The sequence below is a fragment of the Oscarella lobularis genome, chromosome 17, assembly GCF_947507565.1.
Source record: "Oscarella lobularis chromosome 17, ooOscLobu1.1, whole genome shotgun sequence".
Taxonomy (NCBI): domain Eukaryota; kingdom Metazoa; phylum Porifera; class Homoscleromorpha; order Homosclerophorida; family Oscarellidae; genus Oscarella; species Oscarella lobularis.
The window spans coordinates 1,987,461-2,012,177 of NC_089191.1; the positions used below are offsets into that span (position 1 = coordinate 1,987,461).

Consider the following 24,717-nt stretch of genomic DNA (forward strand, 5'->3'; position numbering starts at 1 on the left):
CATTTTCGCAAAATTTCAGGACTTGGGCGACGATGGAACGCTTTCTTTGTCAGCACGAGTATCGACAGACATCGTCGCACTAACACAATCGCAAAAATGGTCCGCGTCTAGAGAAAATTGCAGCAAGACGTCACGTCGAACGTCGATTCGTCGTAGAACGAGTCCGCGAACGCGATCGTCCCGCGATCGGGCTCCGTTTACCTATCTTATTGTGTCCAGGTAGCGGAGTATTCGTAAAAAAACCGACTAGCGCCTCAGAAAGGGCGAGGATTTCGATCGCTGTTTGGCTGCGTGGGCGTTCCTTTTCTCTGCGTGGGCGTTTCTCATGTATACGTCATGAAGTCCTATAGCATCGTTTCCCGGTAAACTCTTCCTTTTTTTCTATCTTCGATAGAACGCTTTCACAACCCCATTGCCCAGGGATATTCCTTGTCCGCCATCTTGCTTTCGCGCGCGTGACGTCAATGCGAAAAAACAAAACCACCCAAAGCGCCCGATCAGATAGTTTGATACAAGGATATCATTATTAGGATTAGGAAATGAGTATAAGCCTAATAATCAAAACATAACGGACACTAATATGATAAACAACAAATAATACCTCATACCGAACTACAAAAAGTCCAGCTTGTTTCTAAAGCACTTACTTGCTTTCCTTACGTCCAAACATTTTTTTGTATTCTTCTTTAACGGCCCTCCGGCCCACGTTTGCTAGACGAAGACGTCTTAAAAGTTGATCAACTGTAGGAGACTTTTCTCGTTTCATCCAAAGCTCCAAAACTCTCAACCGGCAAATCTTGATGTTGTCACTGCTTTTGTCAATGTCAAACCGATCGTCTTGACGAATTCCAAAATAGAAACTCATCTCTTCCCAATTGGCTCCGTCGACGGCAGCGCACGCCTGAATTAGCTCCTCTGACACCAGATCATTATCAGAGGGAAAAGAGTCTAAAAGCAGATAAATGTAGATTCAAATGTTTTTTTCAATAGGAAGCGTACCTGAAGTGAAACAAGAGGCAATTATTACCAAGTCTCTGACAGAAGAATGATGACGTTTCTTAGGCCAAGTAGAAAATATGACGTTGTCAAGAGTCTTCTCGTTGACTTTGTAGTCCACTTCACTTGACGAATAAACGGCCGGATCATCATTAAGTTGTCGGAGGTGAGAACTGTCTAAATAGAACCAATTGAGAATAACTCCTGGACTTCGTTCGTCGCACGCTTGAACGATCATCAATTTCAGCTCGCTGAAAAAATCCTTCGCAGCGGCTTGGCAATCGAATTTGCTGGACCAACGAAGGATGACGTCAATGCAATGATGCTCTTTCTTTATTCCCAATTGAACGAGACACTCAATTACATTTTTTTCAGCGAGCTTCACTAACTTGATGCCGTTCTTCCACAGCTCTTGACCCGTGTCCGTCAGACGAAAGCTGCGGCATTGAAAAATAACAAACGACGACGGCGAGATGATGTCGACAGGCTCAGCGCACTCGTATCGTTGGCCACGATATACGTCGAGCGACGAGTCTTCAACCCAAGCGTCGGAAGGAATTGAATCATCGAGAAGAGCGGGAATCTGATACTCTCCAGGCGTCTCTTCCAGCTCGACGCACAGATCCAAATAGCAGAGAATTTCAATCGCGTCATCGACCGTCACAACGAATGGAGACGGACAGCTCTTCTGTATTAGGTCGTCCTCAAATGCCGTCAGAGCCGAGTTGATGGCAGCCTTTGACGCCTTTCCCAATTTGTCTTTCCGCAAAGAAACTGGAAACCAGGCGGGAACTAGAAGAGGACCGATCACGTTTTGACAAAGCCACGAAGGTCGAACACAAATTCGTCGACCCAAATTAATTATCTATTAATAAAAGCATATTACTCAAGCATTGGTATACGCATTGATATTTGCTCACTAGTCCAGACGAGTCAAGATACTCAACGGCAACTTTTTTCTCGTCCTCGCTTAGAACGACGCGGACAACTTCAGCAATCCACTTCTGGAAATCGTCAGTCGTCAGGAAATAGGCCAACTGATAATCTCTCTTTTCGTCCGAAACCGAGAGATGCTTCTCAATTTCGTGACATAATTTTGGAACGCCTTTCGCTGCCTTTGAAGAAAGTGACGTAGTGAAGCGAATTTCAATGTATTCAGTCATTACCTCGAGCACATTTTCACGAATTTTCTTAAGCTTCTTTCGGCAGTCGTCCATGCGAACCGAACTGCGCTTGCTGCAATCCATTTCAATTACGTGACTAAGTTCAATTTTAAACGTGTTGCCAAATAATTCTTGAAGATGTCTGGCGACTCGCTTTGACAGAAAGTTGGCTTCAATTCCCGTTTCCTCTTCAGTACGAATCAAATTGAGAATCATCCTAAGTGGAATCGGCGACTTCGGAAGCGCTCTCAATGAAGCCTTGGCAAACGCACACCAAAATTGGCCATTCTTTAGAAGTCTCTCCTCCAGCTCATCTTCCTCTGGAATTGGGAGGACGAGAATAAACATCGTATTGGACTCTTGAAAAAAGAGACCGTGGGCGCTGTGAAAGGTCGGTTGGGCACCAAAATCCCACGTCGATCCTTTGCCCACTAGCGGAATTTTACAATTGTGAATTTCAATGCCGGGAGTGCGATCTTTTTCTTTGGGTGGGGGACGATCAAGTTGAAGAAGCGAATTGATGATCGTCGTTTTTCCCGCCATTTCTGGGCCTATTGCGCACAAATTTATCGAATCTGGTCGAACCATTTCTCGATGAAGAACCGAAAATCGGGCGGCGTCCTATCAAAATAATTACATACAAGAATGAATCAAAATGATGACGTACGTAATGCTGCCGAAGGAGAGCTCCTATTTCACCATCACGTGCCAACTGATGAGGCGTCTTTCCGTCCTGAAATTTGCGTTCACGCATTCATTTATTCAAAAAGAAAATGAATCCCCTCACCTTATCTTAAAACGTGACGTCAACGCCCTTTTCAATCAATAGATTAATAATTGCTTTGTCTATATAGAATGTTTCAGCATAGATCTATGGTTTCAGCAGCCAGATGCAAGGCATTTTGTTTCGTCCACAAAGACTCGATAGAGAGAACGAGTGAAAAATAAGGATTCTGACCAACCATATTCGCTACAGAAACATCAGCTCCTAAATCAATTAGTTGCTGAACAACGACGATAAAACGAAGGAGAAACGTTCCGGGTGGACGACTTTGAAGAAGTTCTTGAGCCTGTTGCTTCAAGAATATCTCTGTGAGAAAATTCAATAATTTTAATTAGGAAATGTGTTTTTTCTTACCCGTCTTGCCATGGACTGAGTAGATGACGTCGTACGAGGTCCATGATTCCGTAGAACCATTCCCAGAATGTGAAATTTCGACCGGGAAGTTGGTCTTAACAATATTAAACAATATCTCTACCCATACAGTTCGTCAAATTTCGTTTTATAGCACTTTGACTGATGCCACGCGTAGAGTACCACGCCTCCACGATACACATAAAACCAAATAAAAACCTTATAAGAAAAGTTACAAAGAATCCCAGTTTGCCCAGCCAGCCACCGAGTAAAATAATAAAAAAATGAAAGACAGTCTACTTACGTGAGCACAGTTGTTCATATTTTTTTTGAATAACGTGTCGTCCGACGCCCACCTGATCAAACAACCCCAGAAGTAGGCTTACTTTTGGTGCCTTCTCTCTCTTCTTCCACAACTTCAGCGCTTTAAATCGACGAGCAACGATGCCTTTCGTCTTTTCACAAATGTCATGAAGATCGTCGTCGCCGATGTCAAAAAACATACACATGTCGTCCAGATCTGTTCCGTCGACGGCAGCGCACGCTTTAAGTAGAGAATCTGACACCGGATCGTCATCAGCGGGAAAAGAGCCTAAACGAAGAAATTAAAAAGCTTTTCTTTACGACAGAGCTCTTACCTGAAGCGGAAGTAGTCGTCCCAGCTACAATAATCACTAAATCTTTGATACGACAACGCTTCTCTCCTTCCGGTCGGGCGGAAAACAATTTGTGATCGAGAGTCTTTTCGGGGTCTTTCATCTTCTGATCGACTTCACTTGACGAATATATAGCTGGGTTTTCGTTGAGTTCTCTGAGATGAGAACTGTCTATATAAAACCAGTTGAGAACGACTCCTGGACTTCGTTCGTCGCACGCTCGAGAAATCATTGATTTGAGCTCGTTGAGGAATTCCTTCGCGACGGCTTCACAGTCGTCTTTGCTCGACCAGCGAAGAATGACGTCAATGCAATAGTGACTCATCTTCGCGCCCATTGTGATGAGACACTCGACTTCTTTATCGTCGACGATCTTTATTAATTTGATGCCGTTCTTCCACGCTTTGTGTCTCACGTTGGGCATATGATAGCAGCGACATTGAAGAATGACGAACGACGACGGTGAGATGAAGTCGACCGGATGAGCGCACTCGTATCGTTGGCCACGATACACGTCAAGCGTCGAATCTTTATTCCACGTGTCGCTGGAGATTGAGTCAAAAAGAAGAGCGGGTATTTGATACATTCCAGGCTTGTCTTCAATCGAAATGCAGAGTTCGAGGTAAAGAAGAACTTCAATTGCTTCGTCAACTGTCGCCACGAAGGGAGACGGATGACCCTTTTGCTTGAGATGATTTTCAAAAGCCCTCAGAGCCGATTCCATGTCTTCCTTCGATGCCATTGCCGATTTTTTGGCTGGCATAGCGACAACGAAATAGGGCGGAGCGAGAAGTGGACCGATGACGTTGTGACACAGCCAGACGGGTTGAACGCAAATTCGACGGCCAAGATTAATAATCTAAATTAATTAATTATTTAAAAAAGTAGAATTAAATAATAATTACTCACTATTCCGGACGAGTCAAGATATTCGACGGCCACTTCTTTCTCGTCGTCACTCAACGTGATTCCAACTTCTTCAGCGACCCACTTTTCGAATTCTTTGGTGGTCAGAAAATAAGCCAACGGTATCTTTCTCTTCTCGTCTGGAAGAGAGATATTCTGCTCGATGGCTTGGCACAATTTAGGAACACCTTCTGCCGCCTGTACACAAAGGAAAGGAAATCGTAGGATGGCCAAAGAATCTGAGTTCTTACACTAAGCATTTCTTCGCGAATTTTTTTCAATTTCGATCGGCAGTCCTTCATGCAAGCTGATTGGCTCTTGCTACAATCCATTTCGATCACGTGTGAAATTTCAAACGTGTTTCCGTATTCTTTCCGAAGAATTTCGACAACTTCTTTCAGCTGAAATCTCACTTCACTGCCTGTCTCCCCATTGAAATCAATAAGATTGAAAATGACAATGAGGCGAATGAGCGATTTTTGGTCAGACGAAAGCGTTCTCATTGAAGCCTTGGAGAACGCACACCAATATCGTCCTTTTTCTATAAGACGAAGAAGGATTTCTGACGTCATCTTCTCTTCCTCCCGAACAGGAAGAATGAGATTGAACATTGTATTTGATTGGCGAAAGAAGAGACCGTGTGCGCTGTGGAATGTGGGTTGGGAACCAAAATCCCACCACGATCCTTTGCCAACTTCCTCATTATCACAATTATGGATATCAACCCCGGGTGTGCGATCTTCATCTTTGGGTGGGGGTTGATTGAGTTGAAGAAGAGAATTCACGTACGTTGTTTTTCCTGCCATTTCGTCCCCAACTACGCACACTTTAATCGAATCTGGACGAACTGTTTCTCGTTGAAGAACGGAAAATCGAGCGGCGTCCTATAAAAATAATTACATACAGGAACTGCATCAAAAAATGATGATGTACGTAATGCTGTCGAAGGTGAGCTCTGATTTTACCATCTTTTGACACCTCATAAGGTGTCTTTCCGTCCTAAAATTCAAGTTTATAGATTCTCTTTAATTTCCAAGAAAAACTCGTCACCTTGTCTTGGCGCGTAACGTCACAACCCTTCTCAATCAAAAGATCAATAATTGATTTGTCTACGCTTGGATATCTCTGTGCAGCCATATGCAATGCATTTTGTTCATTCTACAAAGAATTGCATAGAGAACGAGTGAGGAATGAGAATTCTGACTAACATTATCTCTGAGAGAAACATCAGCTCCTAATTCATTTAGTTGCTGAATGACAACGAAAGAAGGATCTTCCTTACATGCGTACACTAAGGGTGTCCTTCCCTCCTAATAATAGAATTGCCAAATAAAAATGCAAAATATCGTAGGAATGCGACCTCATCAACAGAATTGATATCAATGCGTTTCTCAATGACAAGATATCGAAGAACATCTTTCACGTCATCTTTGCACTCTGAGCGTGTGGTGGCATAAAACAAAGCCGTCTTCCCTTCCTGAATAAAAAAGACGGCGATTTGTTGGTTGAATATGTAGCAAATAAACAACATCTCACGTCATCTTTTGCTCGACAGTCCGCTCCTTTTTCCCCCAAGTAGCGAACTTTCGCTGAACGATTGATGGAACTTTCACACGCCCACATAAAAGGCGTTTCACCATCCTGAAGATGAAATAAGAATAAAAGTATCACAAGTGAAATCTTCTAACCGTGTCGACGCTATTGATAACAGCCTGGTGTTCCATGAGCCACTTTACTCCAAAAATGCTTCCATTCAAGCAGGCATAATGTAGAGGAGTGGCCCCATACTATTACAAATGTTGCACATGTAGCAAACAAAAGCACATCGTAGATCACCTTATTAATAGCGTTTACACTCAATCCCTTTTCATTGACGAGATAATTAAAAATCTCGTTTGCTTTTTCATATGACAAAAATTGATTTTGAGCTGCCCAAACCTATAAATCGAAAGTTATGGTTGCGAGAGAGGAGGTCGATATCAATTTTATTACAATATAAGATGGTGACAAAATGCATCCATGTTCTTCGAGATAGACCATTTTCTTTATTGTGTCAACGGAACTTGCACAGGCATGAGAATATGGCGTACGTCTACTCTAAACAAGAATGATGAATGAACCGATATGAAATCAATTCCATGTCATACTCTGTCTTTCACTTTGGTATTTGCACCGTGACTGACGAGCCATTCAACGCCAAAAATATTTCCCCATTTGCATGCGCAGTGAAGTGGGCGGAGTCTCCACTACATCCACGCATCAATTAATTTACGAATCCAAAACGTATTCATACCAATTCTGATTTCATTTCAATGTGTTGGTACTTTTGCAAAATCGCATAGCTTAGCCACTGATCGGCTTCCTCCGTCGAATCAAACTCTCTTCCCGCAACATAGTGAATTATTGATGACAAGTCATCGCCGTTGTACTAACGAAAAGGAGATATATACAAATGGTGTGCAGCGATCAAAAACGCAACTTCTCCATACCTGCGAAGACCGAAATCCTTCTTCCGTAGAAAGAAAACGAAGCAATTCATCCTTATTCATCCTCTTCGCGATTATTGTGGCCAATCGATCGATCGTAGAACGAGAGAACGATGTCATTTTCGACTCTAGCAGTCTGCCAGCGTCGCAATACAAGCGATTCGACGACTTCCTTCGATTCTTTCGGGCGAAGAGACTTCTCAAGATGATACGCATGCGCATGAATGACAAATCTGATTACAGTCGACTCTCCGATATAGAGGTTATGCATGTGACGTCACTTGATCACGTGCATGACCTCTGAGTGGCGCGCCACTCAAAAGAAAACAGGTCCGAGCATCTAAGCGAAGCCTTATTTGTTCTGGCCTAGCTGCCTTAGCTACTTCTAATAGCTTAGATTATCATTACTTTAAGGTGTCGCTGTGGCTAGACGCGATTTGAAACGTTTCGTGAATCGTGAAGCTTTGAGCTTTACGGTGTAGAGACTCGAGAAACGCCTAAAGCTTTTTCTAACGCAGCGACTGTAATCACAACGTAGTACAATGACATGCTCAACATACTGGCGTGAAAATATTAATTCGAAAAGCTTTAGTAGCTCGTTCAGGAAAAAGAGTAGCTTTAGGCGCTAAACCGATCGCCATTTCAGAAGACTATCAATTCGAATGCAAGTTTCTAATGTTAGCTTCTCTGAATCAAGCGATAAATTTTGTTTGCAACTAGCTGAGACGCGAAAACTTCAAAAGGGCCCCCGAAAAACAAAGTAGGCTTTAGAATGTCCGTTGTGTTATGCACTTCACCATACTAAAGTACAAAAGCCTTCTTCAACGCAGTTAAGCTACGGCGAAGGTTTATGTAGGTGCAGCCTACGTTGCTATGTACATTTCTGCATTAGCGCGCGCGTATGACGTATATGGATAAAGGATAACCTCTATAGCGGACGCTCTATTTTGTGGACAGCTCTCTCCAGTGGATACGGAAAACCAACGACAAGTAATGGTCGATCTTCCGGGTACCGTACAACACCTAACTACCTAACTACGTAAAACAATTCCAGCTAAACCGATGCTTAAAAATGGCAGTTTAATTAAATGGCATAAGTGGACTTTTGGCACAAATGGCGCGCCATAAGCTCGAGCTATAAAATCCCGATTCCTAATCCCAAATCCTGATCACCAATCCAAAATCCTGATCACGATTCACTAATCCCGATTCCTATTCCCAAATCCTGATCACTAATACCTATTTGTAATCCCAAATCTTGATCACTAATCCCAAGTCATTGTAGTGCAATTTTTTTATGTATGCTAAAAGTGAACTTCGTTGCAAAAGGATTTTTTTAATCTGAGGTCAATTATCGCCACAGTGTGCGACGAACGAAATCTTGCAATTTTATTTGGAATTAGTTTTATATTTGGAACTGAAACAATTTAATACAGACCCAGCTATTTACCGTTGGCCCCAAACTCTCTCACGTGATCCCGTAATAACGCGCTTGGACGTCCATGGCTGATTTGAGATGGACACGTCTCGACTCTGTATGGGACGAAATCGTCCGTCTTCTCGCCAACGCTCTCGATGAAGGAGCTTTCCTCGATCGTCTGGTGTCACATGGATGCATCTCCTACTCTCAACAAGAAAATATTCGGCGAAGAAAACGGGAAGTTCTAGCAATTGATGATGTGGCGCGCGACTTGCTTCGTGTTCTGAGGTTTCGTCCACCTCCAAGCTTAGATTCGTTTTGCGCTGTCCTAAAGAACGGAAACGACGACGAAAAAGCGTTGTACTACTGCATTGCTTCTACCCAGTTGTGTACGCGCGTGGCTGAAGACAATATAACGCCAGAAAGAGCTGAAAGACAGACATCGGATCATACCAGTGAAGATCGTTTGTCCTTGGGCAGGGACTCACGGCCAGGGAGTCCTTCGACAACTTGTCAATCCCCAATACCCATGGTGTTATTCATTCATGTTCATGAGGCCCTTGAAGGTTTTTGGGAACCTAATCGTGAATCTTTTAATTCCATTATTAAAAAGTACTGTACTCTTGCGCATCCTGGAAAAAGAATCGAAGTTGACTTCAAGTACGTACCAAGAATGAAGTTCATTCCCGAAAGAATTCCGGATTGCCACTTTCCGATAAACGAAGAAGAGTGCTTGCTGCGAATTGTATTCCCGAAGACAAAGCCAGAAGTTTTCGAAGAATGCAAGAACCGACTCCTTGGGGCCATGTCTAATCTTCTCTCAACTAAAAAAATTGACATAAAATCCGGATGTTGTATTGTGGATCTGACTCTAACTGGTATAGGAATGATAAATTTCGTTTGTGGTTTACACGCTCCTGTCAATTTTGTTCACCTTTTAACGTTTGATTCTCTGACAAAGCTACAAATTGGCTCACTTCCACCTATCAAGTTTGTCGCGTTTCTCTTTTCTGGACAACTCCAGTCGGTGTCTCAAGCATTATCTGGCCTCGGAAAAGTATGAATTAGAATTGAATCGTTAGAGTGAATAGAACTTTATAGATTGATGCGCAGAACTGGAAATGTTGGCCGTGGAAGTCACAGATGTTTAATGCTGTTGATGACACGGAGCAGCGCTTAGCTGATGTGCAAGCACAAGTGAGGACAACTATCAGAAAAGGTAGGTAAATCGTTCTGTAATGCTTGTTATCGAAATCTCACTTTGGATTTTTTATTTCTAAAGTCAACGATATTGAGCCGTACAGTAAAGACACATTCGCCTTGTTGCCAAGCGCAATTAGGGATTTGAAATTGCATGTACGCTATACTGCAGTATAGGAGATAATCAAAAAAATCTCTTTATTTTAGATTTCCTCTTTGAGAAGCAGATATCTAATAAAGGAACAGCTAGATAAAATAAAAATGCATTCAATTGTAAGCTGCTAAATATGATGTAGCTCCAGGAAGTTGTGAGAAAAACTTTAGGGCTTGAAAATCAAAATGGCAAAGGCAAAGATGCTCTTCGATGAAATAAAAAGCAAAATAACCGAAGCTGCATCACCTGAGTCTCGATGGGGTCACGAAAGTGCCCTAATAGGAGATGAACTGTATCTCTTCGGTGGAAAAAAAGGCTCATACCGCGCCCATTATTTTTCCCGCAACGAAATATGGACTTGTAATGTTCGTAAAGGGAGGAATTGGACTCGTCGGTTTGCCGGAGGAAAAGACGTTCCTCCGCCTTGCGTTGGAGCACAATGTGTAGTTATTAATGGGATCATCTACTCGTACGGAGGATGGAAGGAAGGCGGATATCGTTTGGAAGAAGTGTTTGGTTTGGATCCGAAAAAAATGTCATGGATCCTATTGACCACACCTGCCCATGAGAAGAAACCATGGCAACGCGCCTACTGCTGTTTATGGGCCATCGGAGGGAGAATGATTATGTTTGGGGGATGGAGTGGACCCATTCCTTCACATCGTCTCCAAACAGAAGCGCGATGCGATGCAGCAGTAAATAATGAAATTTATGAATTTGTCTTTAAAAAGGAAGGAGATAAAGGTAAATTTACTGCATTAGCTGGTATGTGGAAGAAATTGAAATGTTCATGATTAGGATGGTGGTCGAATATTGAGCTGAGTGGAGAAAGGCCACAACCGCGAAGCGATGCTGCAATGGAAACAATTGATGAACATCGTGGATTAGTTCATGGGGGGTATGGCTGCCAATCATTAGATGATGCTTTTGTAATAGATTTGAAACAAAAGGTAAATCCTACTAATTTATTTGGCAAATTTCAATGAATTGTAATAGAAATGGATATGCATCGAATTTTTTCCAAAGCCATTGGCTCGATATAATCACAGACTCTGTCGATTGCCAAACACAGGAATACGTGGAAAACTGTGTTTTGTTCTACTTGGCGGAGACAAGGGTAGCAAATTTCAAGACTACGCATACATTCTTGACGTTGAAGAAAGGAAATCTTACTCGGTACGAGAAATTGATTTTGACAGCATTTTCACTTATTCATTGCTTTTATTAGCTTCACCTAATGCCAGGAATTGTTCCTATTAATAGTCACACTCTCCATTGCTTCGAGAATAGAGATGGATCTACTCAGATCATTCTCACAGGAGGTAAAGACTTGAATTACAAAATAAAAAACACTATGATGTCTTTCACTATCGGTACAGATAAACCTTTTATATAAGATTAGACATGTCTTCCTTCTGTATGATTTATTCTACTTCTGTAGTTGTATCTTTTCATTTTTTATGACTTAATTGGCAGAAATGGCGAGTGACAACGTCGTCAATGTCCACATAACAGCCATCCGGAAAGAAACCATTAGCTACTGATTAAAGAGCATTTTCGAGAGCCATCAGGAATGACAAGTCCAAAAAAGACGCAAAACGCGAACAGCGAAAGACAGGTAAGCGAACGCAAGATGTTGCGACTTCATGAGAAACGATCTGTGACACCGACAGTTTAGAGGTTGCAAGTGGGAGGAGTCGATGACATGCGCATCAAAGCGGTTTCAATAATTAACTCGAAGAGATTGCTAGCATTTGACGTCATAAAATTTTTTTATGACCAGGGAAAGCTATTCCCCGCTCATAGAGAAAACCACATTGTCTTTGCACTAGATAATGAACTGAAAAACAGTAGCACGTGATCCTGCAAGGACAAAGGTGAGCATACAGGCCAAAGGCACTAAACGAACGTTGCTACATCGTAATCATGCCACTTACCGTTCTGCGGATAGCAGATCAGCTTATATCAAAGATTTAGCTAGCCACTTGCAGAAAGCTGACGTCATCAATACGCCTATGCATGGGTTTCCACCTGTGCCGCAGTGCCGCAGTGAGTCCAGCTTTAGTCGACACGTGACAATCCCGGTTTGACGGCACATATATCAAGCCCGAAAAAAATAATAATATGAACCTAAAAAATGAACAGAAAACGTATGTGTCAGCGCCATTTCCAATACAAGAATGATTTCTAAACGAAACAAAAGTTGATAAACGGGTGAGGCCCCTTTTGAGGGTTCAGGGTCACTAGAACAACGAGATTTTTCTCACAGCGGTCGTTCTGAACATCGCCAGCTTCCATACTTTAAGCCGCACGAAGACGAACCTATTAGCTTCTACAGGTTCAACGGAAATAAGAGTTAGACATACGATTGAGGAGAGACGAGCTATGAAAGCGCGACGGACAAATTCGCCTCTTGGGCCATCTGAATCCACTGAGACGCGTCGACTTCACGGTCCAGGTGTAGACCTTTATGGTATCACCAAATGGAATAATAAACTCTCGTCTGCGAACCTTGCCTTACGTTTGGCAGGCGGAGAACTGATCGTGAGACCTCTTAGGGAGCCTCACTTTTTCCTCAAGCAACCAGCGTCGAGAAAAAGGTAGTTTGAACGACATTCCACAATAGCCGAATCGTTTCTCGGAAAAAAACTCAGTCAAAAGGTTCACTTTCATGATGCATGACCCGGATATAGCGTCATTTCACGATGTCGATCTTCTAGAACGAAACCGCGTAAGATGTTGACCTTTTGTGCGATAACGCTGCTGCGCGACGGAGTTTTTTACCCGCACAGACAATTAAAATGGGTAGCAAAGTTCTGAAATGTACCGAAAAGCGCCTTTTGGTCGGCGCGATGAGCTTTTTCGACGAACGCTGCGTCTTTTCTCTTACATCGATGGCGGTTAGTCTGAGAGAAAGACGTAGATACGCGCGCGTGTGTGCGGGGGCCCTTTCGATATCTTCGACGTTCCTTTCCATCGTTGTTCCGCCATCTTGCTTTCGCGTGACGTCACGCGAATAAACAAAACCATAAAAACTCAACTACGTCACGCGGGTAATCGAACCTTTTCACGTGAGCCCCCATCTTGCTTTCGCTTGACGTCACGCGGGTAATCGAAACTTTTCACATGAGCCCCAATTTTCACGTTAGCAAGTGTGACGTAATTTTATATATTTGTATTGATGATTTATTGTTTTTTTCACAAGACTTCGCCGAAATGTCTACGTGACGATCTGGTTTAAGTTTTGACATGAGTATGTCCAACATCTGGTATATATGAGACCCGGCTTAGTAATCTCATCTTCCCTTAGTGAAATGATCGCTCAGGTAAGAACATTGTATAGTACATACATTTATGTGCATAGGGTCAGCTTAGCAGTGGTCCAATGTCGACGTGTGTTTGACCACACGATTCACAGTGGTTAGATAAGACATTTTATTACGGTAATCAATATCGCTAAACTAATATCAACGACATCAAGTAACTTTCTAGCTAAATGCGTAAGCCTGAATTAAGGGACATACCTTACAACTATCACAAACTCAAAACATCCATGACAAGTAACTCTCTAACCTATGCGTACACCTGAATCTATCCTAGACCGGAGAACAACCTTACAACTATCGAACTCATCTATGACAAAATTACGGAACAAAGAGGGACACACATCTTGCGGACGAGCCATTTTGAGGATCGCTTAACAGAACTCCGTCGGACGAAACGGACGTTCTTCTGCCGGCTTCATTGTAAGCGCGAACGGTGACGAAAATCATGGTCTTCACAGGCAACGTGGCATTTGGATTCGAAGCTGTCAGATTCAATCCAACCGAAACGAATCCTTGGATGTCGCCTTCTCCACGCGTCGTTCCAATGCTCCATTCATAGTCGACGATCCCCGACTCGCTGTCGTAGAAATCGAACCATGTGGCCACGACGACTTCATTAGAGTATTGACAGTCAATGTCGACTTCTTTAACATCAATAACTGTTCCTCCTTTCGGTGACGTCGTGTCCACGGTGACGCCGTCAGACGTGGAAGTATACGATAGTCCTGCCGCATTGATTCCTGTCACTAAGCAATAGTAGGTCCATGTGTGCTGGAGTTTCACTCCGACAAAACGCCATTCGGTAGAGTTGGTTAGTTCGCTTTTTTCCTTGATATTGCACACGGTTTTAGTTGTTCCCAAGCAGGGCCTGTAGGCAACAATGCCGCTATCAGGATCACTAAAGTCGTCCCAGCTGCAGTCCATGTAAGAAGAGTCGCCTTGAAAATTTCTATCACGCTTGCCTTTAAACTCGACCGGGATATGCCTTGTGGGATCGACAAGGATTCCATTGGAAGAGGCGAAGTCCAGCTGCATTGTAGCACATCACTGACGTGTAGTACATCATTCTCGGTGTCAGAGCGCAGTACAGGCAACTCGCGTTCATTCTCAGGCCAATCGATTGAGGAGAGAGCAGTTCGGCGCCGCCCGTTCTGGTTCCGACGCACAGTCATTAATTCCGGTTTCGTCGTCTGTCATTTTTCCCCATGTCGACCGTCGAGGTCTGATGCACCAGCCCCATCTTGCACGTACGTTCAGGGCCCTTTGGCGCCGTTGCGTCGCAAACGACTTCGACGGACCTTTTAAGAGTGTGCAATCCTGGCCATTTAATTAATCCTTTTAAGTGTGTGCAATCCTGGCTATTTAATTAATTAATCTCTGTCTCGACATGCTGCTTGTTATCCGGGCCATAGACGACATAAAAGTCGACCTTTTCAATGAATTCTTTTACAAGACACGCTTTGGCTACAGTTGAATGCACTCCGAAGAACTGTTACTAGAGGCTTGCGTTTCTACGAAAGTGTGAGGCTCCTTAAGGGATCTCACGGGAAGGTTTTCGCATTTCGAAGCGTAACGTAAGCCTCACAGACGCCAGTTGACTTTTCTGTTTGACAATACACCTACTGTCCACCCTTAGGCAGTGCAGTCGATGCGTCGCAGGGTTTCCCCGTCGCCCAAGAGCCGAATTTATCAGTAAGTCGAACTCTATTCACCGATATCCGAAGCAAACTTAGTGGTTGATCTCTTTTTGTCTTGAAGTTCACAGGTAATCGATGTTCACAGCGGCCGCTGTGAGGAATAATTACGTGGTTCCAGTCATACTGAACCCTCAAAGGGGCCTCACTCGCTATCTCAACGTCTGTTCCATTTGTCGATCATCTTTTTTTGGCAATGTTGATAAAAAAGTCTAAGAATTAACGAAGTCTAAGAACTAACAGTAAATTTTGGTGAGGCTCCCTTTCGTACGCTTACCTTGTTGACGTTCTTACAGGTCTGCTCAAGCATCTTTCGACGTTAGAACCTTCGTCGTTAGAACCTTCCAGTTGTGGTGCAGGCGGTCCGCACGGTGCGTGCCATGAATCCTAATAAACTAATTAATTTAATAAAGGGTCACTTACGCCTTCTCTTCCTATGACGTGTGATAAAACCGAGGGGCGTAGTCAAAAAGATGCGATTGCGCTGTCGTCTCATCAGTTACTCGAACCCGGCCCTTGCAGTTGAACGGAGTTGGATGTCTCGGGTTTCGCTTCTGCTTTGCATTTTCGTCGCTCTCATTGTCGCGGCCATTTTTTCTCGAGGTCAAGCGTCCGGGCCGCCTCCTTCACCGTTTGACGCAACTCGGTTCGCCAAAAGTGGATGTATCATCGCTCAACGCTTCGTTCTTCATTCGTATGAGGTTTGTGTGAACGTCGTCTAGAACAGAGCTAGCCTCACTGATCTCCTATAGGAACCGAGCGTATCTCGTGGCAACGCGGTAAGCGCGAATCACTTGTCGTTTTTCGTCACTGTCTTTCTCCTAGCTTCTCCGTTTCTCGAACTTTTATTACGGGGTAGTCGTTTTTCGCGAGCCAGAGCGAATGTGTTTTGCGATGTGCGAGGAAGTGAGTGACCGCAAACGTAATTGAGTTGTTTTCTCACCTGCTCTGGATTCTCTTTAGGGAGATCATGCAATCTGGTTCGCGTCTCGGCAATCAGGTACTGGATGCCTTTCAAACATAGATTTTATTTAACATAATGACTTCTCTCTCGCTAGATACGGCTAGCCGTCTGACATTGATTTCTGGAATCTGTGTCTTTTTCGTCTTCCCTCTGTTTCTTCTTATGTTTGTTGCCACTTGTAATTATCGCAAAAGGTATCGCTTTGCAAAGAGCGACTCCGCCTGTTCTTCACCGAAAGTCAACAAAGTTCGCCGTTGCGTCGCATCTACTAAAAGTCGCCATTGTTTTGTTGTCATTGCTTTTTTATTAGCGAGCATCGTACCGAAATCCGTCTCGGCTCAATCTTGTAAAGGTACGATATACGCGATTAACTGACGCTTCCTTTTTCTCTTTTATCAGACTGTCTATTAAGTGCTTTTCGTATTAGTTTTGAAGTAATGTATTTGACAATGTTTTGTCCTTAGGTTGCGGCGGACTTTTTCCGTTTTGTACGTCGTCTTCGTGTTTTCACCATTCTTATCTAATGCGTGAAAACCCTGGCGATGTCACTTGGCCTGAAGCTGTTGATTTTTGCTTATCCAAAGGGGCAGCACTTGCGTCGTTCCAAGACGAAAAAGAAGAAAATGCGTTAGAGGCATTTTTACTTGACCTTTCCAATTTTAGAGGGAAAACCCAATTTTTCTTCGGTCTGATTCGAAGACCTACTTCAGCAACAGGCATTTACAGCTATCAATTGTCAGACGGTTCGCCCTTATTAACGTATGATCGTTGGAATCGGTTAGGCACGTTTAACGATGAAAACACATGTGGAATGGTTCAGATTCCTTCGGATTTATCAACAATGCATTGGAAAGCTGAATCCTGTTTGTCTAGACATCAATTTTTCTGCAAGAAGCCCAGGAGTGAGACGTGCTCTTTCGTGCTTCGCCTATAATTCCTCATTTTTTTAACAGAAACGACTCGAAGTAACGGTGACGTGCGACTAGTCGGAGGTGTTTCGCGCGAAAGAGGGTTACTCGAGGTATTTCAGAGTGGGTTTTGGAGACGCGTCTGCTTGAGTGAAAATATTTACAGTGCCGGTCGAACGGCAGCTGTTTCATGTCGACAATTGGGTTACAGTGGCGTTTTGGAAGCTAGTTCTCGGGTTGGTAAAATCGACAATGTTTCTATTCATATTAATTGTACGTCTAACAACGAGTTTGTGCGAAGTTGTGGTCGAAGCGATGCGACGTGCAATGAGCACGTATACGTTTTTTGTCGGTTTGATAGCGTCAAACCTTTTGACGTGCGTCTCGGGAAAAGCTCAGTTCCTTTTCGAGGGGTACTTGAATTTCGTTTTGAAAGCGAGTGGAAACCGGTCTGCCCTTCTGGCAGTTTGAATAAAATGTATGACGCCGTTTGTAAGCACTTGGGATATGGCGAAGGGAAAGGTACTGCTCTACCCTATATTACCCATTCGACTTGTTTGACTGCCAAATGCGGTGGTTATTGCGAATCTATTCAGGACTTCGATTTTCTCTCTTTAAAACCGTCCTTTTTTAAATATCACGAGATCACGTGTCAAAACTCAGACTGGAGTATACGATTAGTCAATGGTTTTGGTGGGACAAAGCAAAGCGAGGGAAGAGTCGAAGTCCATCTCAACCAAAGGTGGCGCGTCGTATGCGACAGCAAGTGGAATTTAAATGATTCCGTAGTCGTCTGTCGCCAATTGGACTACGGAGAACCGATTTTAGCTAAACGCCGATTTCCAGCAACTAAGAACGACGTAATGATATACACTAATGGTAGACGTTGCGAAGGAAACGAAACGGCGTTGAGGGATTGCATTTCGTTTATTGAAGATCCCAATGAAGCATGTGAGGAAGTCGTTATTCGCTGTAAAGAGAGAAAAGGTATCGCAAACGTTCATTTATTTGTCATTTTTAATTTAAATAATATTTTAGGTTGTCCTTTTGGCTGGTTTATCTATGCAGACTATTGCTATTCTCTTTCATCTAGCGCAGTGGTACTTACCCGCTATTTTTGGAGTATAGGCTTCAATGGTTTTCCGAGCGAACTACATTGTGGTCGTAGCCTTCTCAGCATAAGCAGTTCTCACGAACATGCGTTTGTTATGGCTCTCCTTGCCGAACTTGAGTCAAAAGGCAACCTTCATAGCAATGACGTGTGGATTGGTTTAGACCGAAATAGAGACAACCAGTTCAAGTGGAACAATCGAGAGTTGTTAAGGTACAGCGCATTGCAACTGCATGGAGTAAAGACAAATAATCGAGTGTTCTTGTACATGCAGCCGCGCCATGTGGTCTAGAGGAGAACCAAGCGCTGACCCTTTGCGTACGTGTGTTGCTATGGACACTCGCACTGGCTATTGGAAGACGGCTGATTGCTTTAGCAATAAACAAAAGCTATGCAAAGTAGCTCTTGGTATGAGACATGCTTGCACCTGGTTTCTTATTTTCAAGTTTTTTTCTTAGTCGATTTTGACAACGAAGTTCGAGAAACAGACACGCCGTCTTTTAATGGTCGTTGCGCAAAAGACGAAATCTACTTCAAGGATGCCTGCTATTATTTGTCTAAAGACGAAGATAAAGCCGTGTCACAAAAACGCGCACATCGCAAGATTTGTCAAAATCGCAATGCTTCTCTAGCATCATTGAGCAGTATAGGCGAGTATTTTTTCATTGCGAAAGAATCTTCTACCTCTAATGGATCAGCGTATTGGATTGGATTGGTTTACAATTATACGACAAGAAGCTTTACGTGGCTTAATGGCATACCCGCCACCTTTACTAAATGGGCGAAGTATGAGCCGGCGCACGAGAAAGGCAGGTGCGTGACGTTTGGATTTGACGGAGTTGACTTTGGTTGGTCTGTTGCAAAGTGTTCCACCAAGGCTGGATACGTATGCAAAAGTAAGCTTTGGGCAGTAAGACACTGGTCTTCAGACAATGAATAATTAATATTTTAGAAGAGCTAAAGGATTCATATGGAGTAGAGTCGCATACGGAAATTCCTTTTGGCTGTCAGTATAGCAACGTTTGACTTCATTTGAACTAATACTGTTCCTTTATATAGATGTCTACATGTGTCCTTCTGGATGGACGAAACTTGGAACGCGATGGTGTATTACACGAATTGACATTGCGAAAACGTGGCACGAGTCGTTGGCTGAGTGCGAAAGGTTGAGCAGTGGCAACGGATCTCTTGCCAGCATTCATTCACGTCATGAAATGGACCTTCTTTTGCTTGATAGAGTCGAGTCATGGATTGGACTTAATGACATTGACAATGAAGGCATCTACAATTGGGCCGATGACTCTCCATTGGTGTACGCTAACTGGAAATCATCTGGACGCGATACGAGTTCTTTGCAGCGAGAAAAACTCGATTGTGTAGCTGCCACAAATAGTTCTTGGCAATTAAGACACTGTTCTGAAAAGAAGAAAAGCTTTTGCCGTTCTCCGGCTTCTATTGGTAGGTCTATGCGAATTTTGGAGATCATAGTTACCTTCACTTTGTCGCCTTTCATATGCAGATTTTAATGAATGTCTTAGCGAAGCGAATGATTGTCACGTGAACGCAACCTGCGAGAATACGCAATATTCTTTCAAATGCAAATGCAATCAAGGATTTACAGGAAACGGGATTACGTGCGAAGGTACATCAGATCATGCAGAAGTGGGTCCTCCGGATCAATATTGAACTCGTTGGGTTTTAGATGTAGATGAATGTATACAATCATCGCCTTGTCTCAATGATGTTCAGGATTGCGTTAACGGGTTGGGTTCGTTCGAGTGCGTTTGTGCAAATGGCTATACGGGCGATGGAAGTCACTGCGATGATATCGACGAGTGCCTTGGTAACATTTGCCATTCGCAGGCAAATTGCAAGAATACGAACGGATCTGTTGAATGCACTTGTAACTATGGCTATACGGGCAATGGAAGTCACTGCGATGATATCGACGAGTGCATTGGAAACATTTGCCATTCGCAGGCAAATTGCAAGAATACGAACGGATCTGTTGAATGCACTTGTAACTATGGCTATACGGGCGATGGAAGCTTTTGTCAAGCCATAGTAGATACGCAAAGTAAGAACACCCTTACCTAATCGAATAATAGTCTTTATACTTCTTCCAAGATTACTCACTTTATTTCCCTCTTTTTTCACAGACTTGTCGATTTCTGAAACATCAATTATTGTTTCTGTCATGTGCTCGTTATTGGCCTTGGTTTTGCTTAGCGCTGTCTATGTCTATCATAAGAAACATCATTCTGCCAAGAAGGAGACTCTAGACGACAATTGGGAAATTGATCCTCGGGATTTGACGCTACTCGAAAAGATTGGCGGAGGCTTTTTTGGGGACGTCCTTAAAGCAAAAATTCGTATACACTTTTCGCAACAACTGAAATTGGGCAATATAATCAGGCAAGATGCTGACGACAAAGACAGTAAATTGTTCGTTGCTTGTAAGAAGTTGAAAGGTGCGAATATGTTGCTCGGTTGCTTGCTCACGTTTACATATTTACATACCTTCCAATTGTTTTCTCTATTTCTTGTTTAGGTACGTATCTCCAGCAGGATGAAGCTGACTTTTTGGAAGAAATTAGGCTTATGAAAGAAATCGGGAGGCATCCACACATTGTCGGCATGCTGGCTTGCGTAACGACATCTCAACCGTTTTGCCTGATTGTCGAGTACTGCTGTCATGGCGATTTGCTCAGTTATCTCCAAAGAAAAAGACCCCAGGTATGAGTTTTTGTACAAGCGTTTATTAATAATAACGGTATATGTTATTAATATTGCCAGCACTTGAATGAAAGCGAATCTCAAGAAAGTGGCTCTGAGGATATTATTCAAGAATCAAATGGAAGCAGCCCGGAACAGGAAAGCCTTTGCGAGGCTCGTAGCTCTAAAAATTCTTTTGCAGGCAATTTTTAATTTATTGTACGTAGGAAAGCGTGTCGACTACGTCGCGCACACTCGACAGCATAAGACAGAACGACACTATAATGAAGGAGGATAAATTCAAAAATGGAGAAAAAGAAGATGTGTGGGAACTGACCGCTTCTCATCTCTTGTCGTTTGCTTGGCAAATCGCATCAGGAATGGTGCGAACGTTAATTAAGCCGCACTCGTTTAATTGTAGTGATAGATATTTCGTTTAGGAATACTTGGCTGGAAAGCATCTTGTTCATCGTGACCTGGCCTGTCGAAATGTTCTCGTCTGCGAAAACAATTTCGTCAAAGTATCCGACTTTGGACTGACAAGAGCCGTTTACGAGGACGGCGCATACTGTCAGAAGACCGCCAGACGTTTGCCTCTCCGATGGATGTCCATCGAAGCTATTATACACCGTCTATTTACCGAGAAAAGCGACGTGTAAATCCACTTAAAAACGACTTATCTTAGGGCCACAAGAAAATTTGTTTTAATTTTTAGGTGGTCTTTTGGAGTTGTCTTGTGGGAGATATTCACTTTGGGTATATTTTTCTGCGTTGTCTCAATTTCAAATTATTTCTTACATCGTAGGCTGTTTCCCTTATCCTTGCATGACAAGTAGGGATATTCTTTTGCGTTTGCGCAAGGGAGACCGGCTAGACTGTCCAGAGAACTGTTTCGAGGAACTGTGAGTGCATTGTCTTCTATTTTATTGTGGCTACCTTAGTTCTCTTCTTCTTTTGAGGCGCAAATTGATGTCTGATTGTTGGCATGGTGAAGCTGAAAAGCGTCCCACGTTCAAACAGCTGTCTGAGAGACTGGGGAAAATGTTGGAAGAGGAAAGCCCTAACAAGTACCTCAATCTCGACATCACCTATTTATATCCTTTTTGGGAGATGAAGTCAACAACGGAAGCAAATGAGTCAATATCGACGTCGTCTCAATGCTTTGACGAGGTTTTCGAAATCGATTGCGCAACGCTCAAGGAGTCGACCAGCGACAAGATCGATGTCAGGTACGCAATGAGAAGAGAAAGTACCGTTTAAAATGATGACATGTTACTATGCGCTTTCTGCAAAACACTAGACTAGACTAACTGTTGTGATTGTTTTGTTGTTTGTTTTGTTGTTTGTTTTTGATTTTGCAGAGCGCTGGTACGTCGGCAGAGATATTTGATGTTTTGTTGTTGATTATATTTACCGCTTCTAATGTATCCATGCATTTTTGTGTTTTTTTGGTGAAAAATCGTAAACTTTGGTTTCCGCTCTTTTTGACCCGTGATTATGTTTTGCACTGGGAAATAGCTATTTCTCAAATGTTTCACGTTCCGCGAATGGCTTGGATGCTGGGAAAGTGTAAAATTATGCACGTGAGCTACATTTCCCGGATACATCTTTATTTATTTATTAATTTTTTCGCTGAAAACCTATTCTAGATACAAAACGGAAAAAAGAGAACGCGAAAAAGAAACAATTAGGGTGCCAGTCGAAGCAAGAGGTAGTAAAAAAGTTAGAGATAGAAAGTCAATCACACAATCCAACTGACACAGTATCGGATAGCAAAACGAAACCTAGGGAAACAAGGCAAGTATCCGTTTAAAACAACTAGGTACTTACCAAAAAAGCCAAAAAGAAGCGCGTCTGTGTTTGCGTGACCCAGGTCGCACCACGTGGAGGTCCAGACGCTTCGCAACCCAGTTGACCCTCACCAACGGCATGAATTGGATCAGAATCCCACATTTCGTGGGCCTCCGAGGTTCGTTGCCCCCCCGGGAGACGACTATCACCTCCGCCGAAGAGGCCCGCTCATCGTGTGCTCGACGTGGAGGAGAGCCGACGAACGCCGACGCTGTCCCGTGTAATACCAAGGAAACAATCCTCGATAAGACGGAGCGTGTTTTCCCGACGCGAAAGCCCCTAGAGGTCTTAGGGGTGTGCCTCTAATCACTTTCGCGCCGTTGCTCCAGGACCGTGCGTCGGAATATCGTTCGCCCCTCTGGCTCCCTATCTTCCAACGACTAACCAAGCGTACGAGCGAGTTCTCAAGCGACGGGGTTACGTAAAGAGGAAGAGCGCCGCGCACGACTTTATGTACTCGCGCACGAACCGTGACGCAAACTCTTCGCTGATTGGACGTCGGGTGTGCGTCATAAACCGCAACGGTGTCACGCGAGAGAGCGTTGCTTTTTGCACCTCTACGCGCAACCAAAAAAGGTCATAATTTTAGCGATCACGCGCGTGCAGCGTTTTTCCCAAAAAAAGGGGAACAAGAGACGAGCACGTGCACGCGTGCATGGCCAAGATGGCCTACGCGTGACGTCACCGTTTCGTTCATGACTCGGAATCTCCACGAAACGCGAGGAAAGAGCGACAAAAGGCGACGAGAAACGCTCCAACTTATTCGATCGAGTTCGCCTTTCGAAAGAAACGCAGCGAACTCGATCGAATCGTAGTGAAATAAAGGCTTTGTGATTTCGAGCCGTTGATTCGGTCAAAGACAGTTTGGGGGCTCATAGTCGAAGCAGAGAGCAACAGTTGTGTTTCATTTTCGCGTGGAATCGAGAGAGATGCGCTCGCTCACCTGCGTTTCGCTTCGAAAGCTTGCATAAACTTTCTGAGCCTCTTCGACGTCGATTCGAGCGCATTTCGGTTAATCTTTGGACGCGTAGGGATATTCGTTCGTCGAAATCGCGTAAAATTCTCACTGTAGCGAGGAAACATTTTACGTCAAGCACGCTAACTAACTAAGATGCATGGAGGGCTCGATCGATCGACGAATTCGAAGTTCTCGCCCTTTAGCGCACTAGGCAGCGTCGAGCCTCCTTCGGCAGGACAGTCTTCCCCTTTCTCGACGCTCCATCGCGTTCGGACTTCGTCTCATCAGGCGATTGCGTCAAATGGGAGAGATCGCGAGAGGCAGTGTTGAAACAAGTCAGGGGCCTTGCGTCGAGACGCCGCCAAACGAAAAAGCTTCTAGCAGTACTTAACGGGATGCTTTGGACTCAAAACCATTGAGAACGTAGCAGTTGGAATACTGCCACTCGACTGTTATCGAAAAGAGAGAGATAACAAAGTTTTCCTTCAAAACAAACTATTGGAAACTCGCGCAACTATCCCTGCTGCTTGTCTGGCTAATGAAAGAATGAATGAATGAGTATGAGCGTAGCGTGGCATCCAGGACATTGCATCGTTTCCATTCATGGTCAGGTGTACGATGACCATCTGGCTTTGGAATCCTGCATGGCTCATATACACTTGCTGCAATTAAGTTATGCTGTAATATTTATTTTCTCTTCGTTTCCTATGAAGCAGGATAGCTAATTAATCAGAGAAGACTTTCAAGAAACTATAGGCCTTCCATGTCCCGTTTGTTGCGTTCGATCGCAGCTAGAGAGAACGCGTTTTTCGAGTTTGTTAGACATTCGCCGTCGGTATAAGTTGATAGAGCGTGATGCTATACAAACTCAATCAAGTGAAAATGCCACTATCAACTCTGCTTGTACACATGTCTTGTACTCTTACTTTCGATGCGACGCATCATCAGCAAATGAAATTGTACACCTGCAGCGTGCACGATGTAGTGATTCTTACCTAGCGTGCATGTTAATTAATTAATAATCATGATTCGAAATCCACCTGGCATATCGTAGACCATGAATAAAGTTTTCAT

The 24,717-nt window shown here is 43.6% G+C and overlaps 3 protein-coding genes across 6 annotated transcripts; 2 read left to right on the forward strand and 1 right to left on the reverse strand.

The window, feature by feature from the left end:
- Positions 1-2,706: 2,706 nt before the first annotated feature.
- LOC136197139 (death-associated protein kinase 1-like) lies at positions 2,707-7,541 on the reverse strand. 2 transcript variants are annotated; one of them, XM_065986853.1, is made up of 18 exons: positions 7,346-7,541; positions 7,150-7,284; positions 7,004-7,102; positions 6,849-6,953; positions 6,693-6,794; positions 6,545-6,643; positions 6,393-6,497; positions 6,217-6,333; positions 6,065-6,166; positions 5,907-6,014; positions 5,790-5,855; positions 5,108-5,740; positions 4,860-5,054; positions 3,933-4,809; positions 3,298-3,886; positions 2,947-3,249; positions 2,827-2,892; positions 2,707-2,780 (listed from the first exon to the last, which is right to left on the reverse strand). In XM_065986853.1, exons 1-15 carry the CDS (start codon positions 7,460-7,462, stop codon positions 3,591-3,593), a joined length of 3,156 nt encoding a protein of 1,051 aa, XP_065842925.1. In that variant the 5' UTR covers positions 7,463-7,541; the 3' UTR covers positions 2,707-2,780; positions 2,827-2,892; positions 2,947-3,249; positions 3,298-3,590. The 2 variants fall into 2 exon arrangements, with proteins under 2 accessions (XP_065842925.1, XP_065842926.1); XM_065986854.1 differs by lacking the exons at positions 7,150-7,284; positions 7,346-7,541 and having other exon boundaries at positions 6,849-6,948.
- A 1,303-nt stretch (positions 7,542-8,844) lies between these two features.
- LOC136197600 (uncharacterized) lies at positions 8,845-11,660 on the forward strand. The gene is made up of 9 exons (XM_065987395.1): positions 8,845-9,819; positions 9,876-9,981; positions 10,045-10,118; positions 10,170-10,235; positions 10,287-10,860; positions 10,915-11,066; positions 11,113-11,292; positions 11,345-11,438; positions 11,593-11,660. The coding sequence occupies exons 1-9, from the start codon at positions 8,845-8,847 to the stop codon at positions 11,658-11,660; spliced, it is 2,289 nt and encodes a 762-aa protein (XP_065843467.1).
- Positions 11,661-14,577: 2,917 nt separating this feature from the next.
- LOC136197089 (uncharacterized) lies at positions 14,578-22,309 on the forward strand. 3 transcript variants are annotated; one of them, XM_065986783.1, is made up of 26 exons: positions 14,578-15,016; positions 15,079-15,134; positions 15,201-15,378; positions 15,433-15,498; positions 15,550-15,837; positions 15,889-15,915; positions 15,962-16,042; positions 16,100-16,136; positions 16,195-16,452; positions 16,565-17,002; positions 17,054-17,995; positions 18,047-18,332; positions 18,394-18,527; positions 18,578-19,015; positions 19,072-19,125; positions 19,179-19,577; positions 19,639-19,761; positions 19,822-20,196; positions 20,279-20,590; positions 20,671-20,855; positions 20,916-20,999; positions 21,068-21,217; positions 21,275-21,489; positions 21,550-21,590; positions 21,640-21,736; positions 21,794-22,309. In XM_065986783.1, exons 5-26 carry the CDS (start codon positions 15,610-15,612, stop codon positions 22,092-22,094), a joined length of 5,205 nt encoding a protein of 1,734 aa, XP_065842855.1. In that variant the 5' UTR covers positions 14,578-15,016; positions 15,079-15,134; positions 15,201-15,378; positions 15,433-15,498; positions 15,550-15,609; the 3' UTR covers positions 22,095-22,309. The 3 variants fall into 3 exon arrangements, with proteins under 3 accessions (XP_065842855.1, XP_065842853.1, XP_065842854.1); XM_065986781.1 differs by having other exon boundaries at positions 14,579-15,016; positions 20,916-21,008; positions 21,062-21,217; XM_065986782.1 differs by having other exon boundaries at positions 14,579-15,016; positions 15,433-15,837; positions 20,916-21,008; positions 21,062-21,217.
- The last annotated feature ends 2,408 nt before the right edge of the window (positions 22,310-24,717 follow it).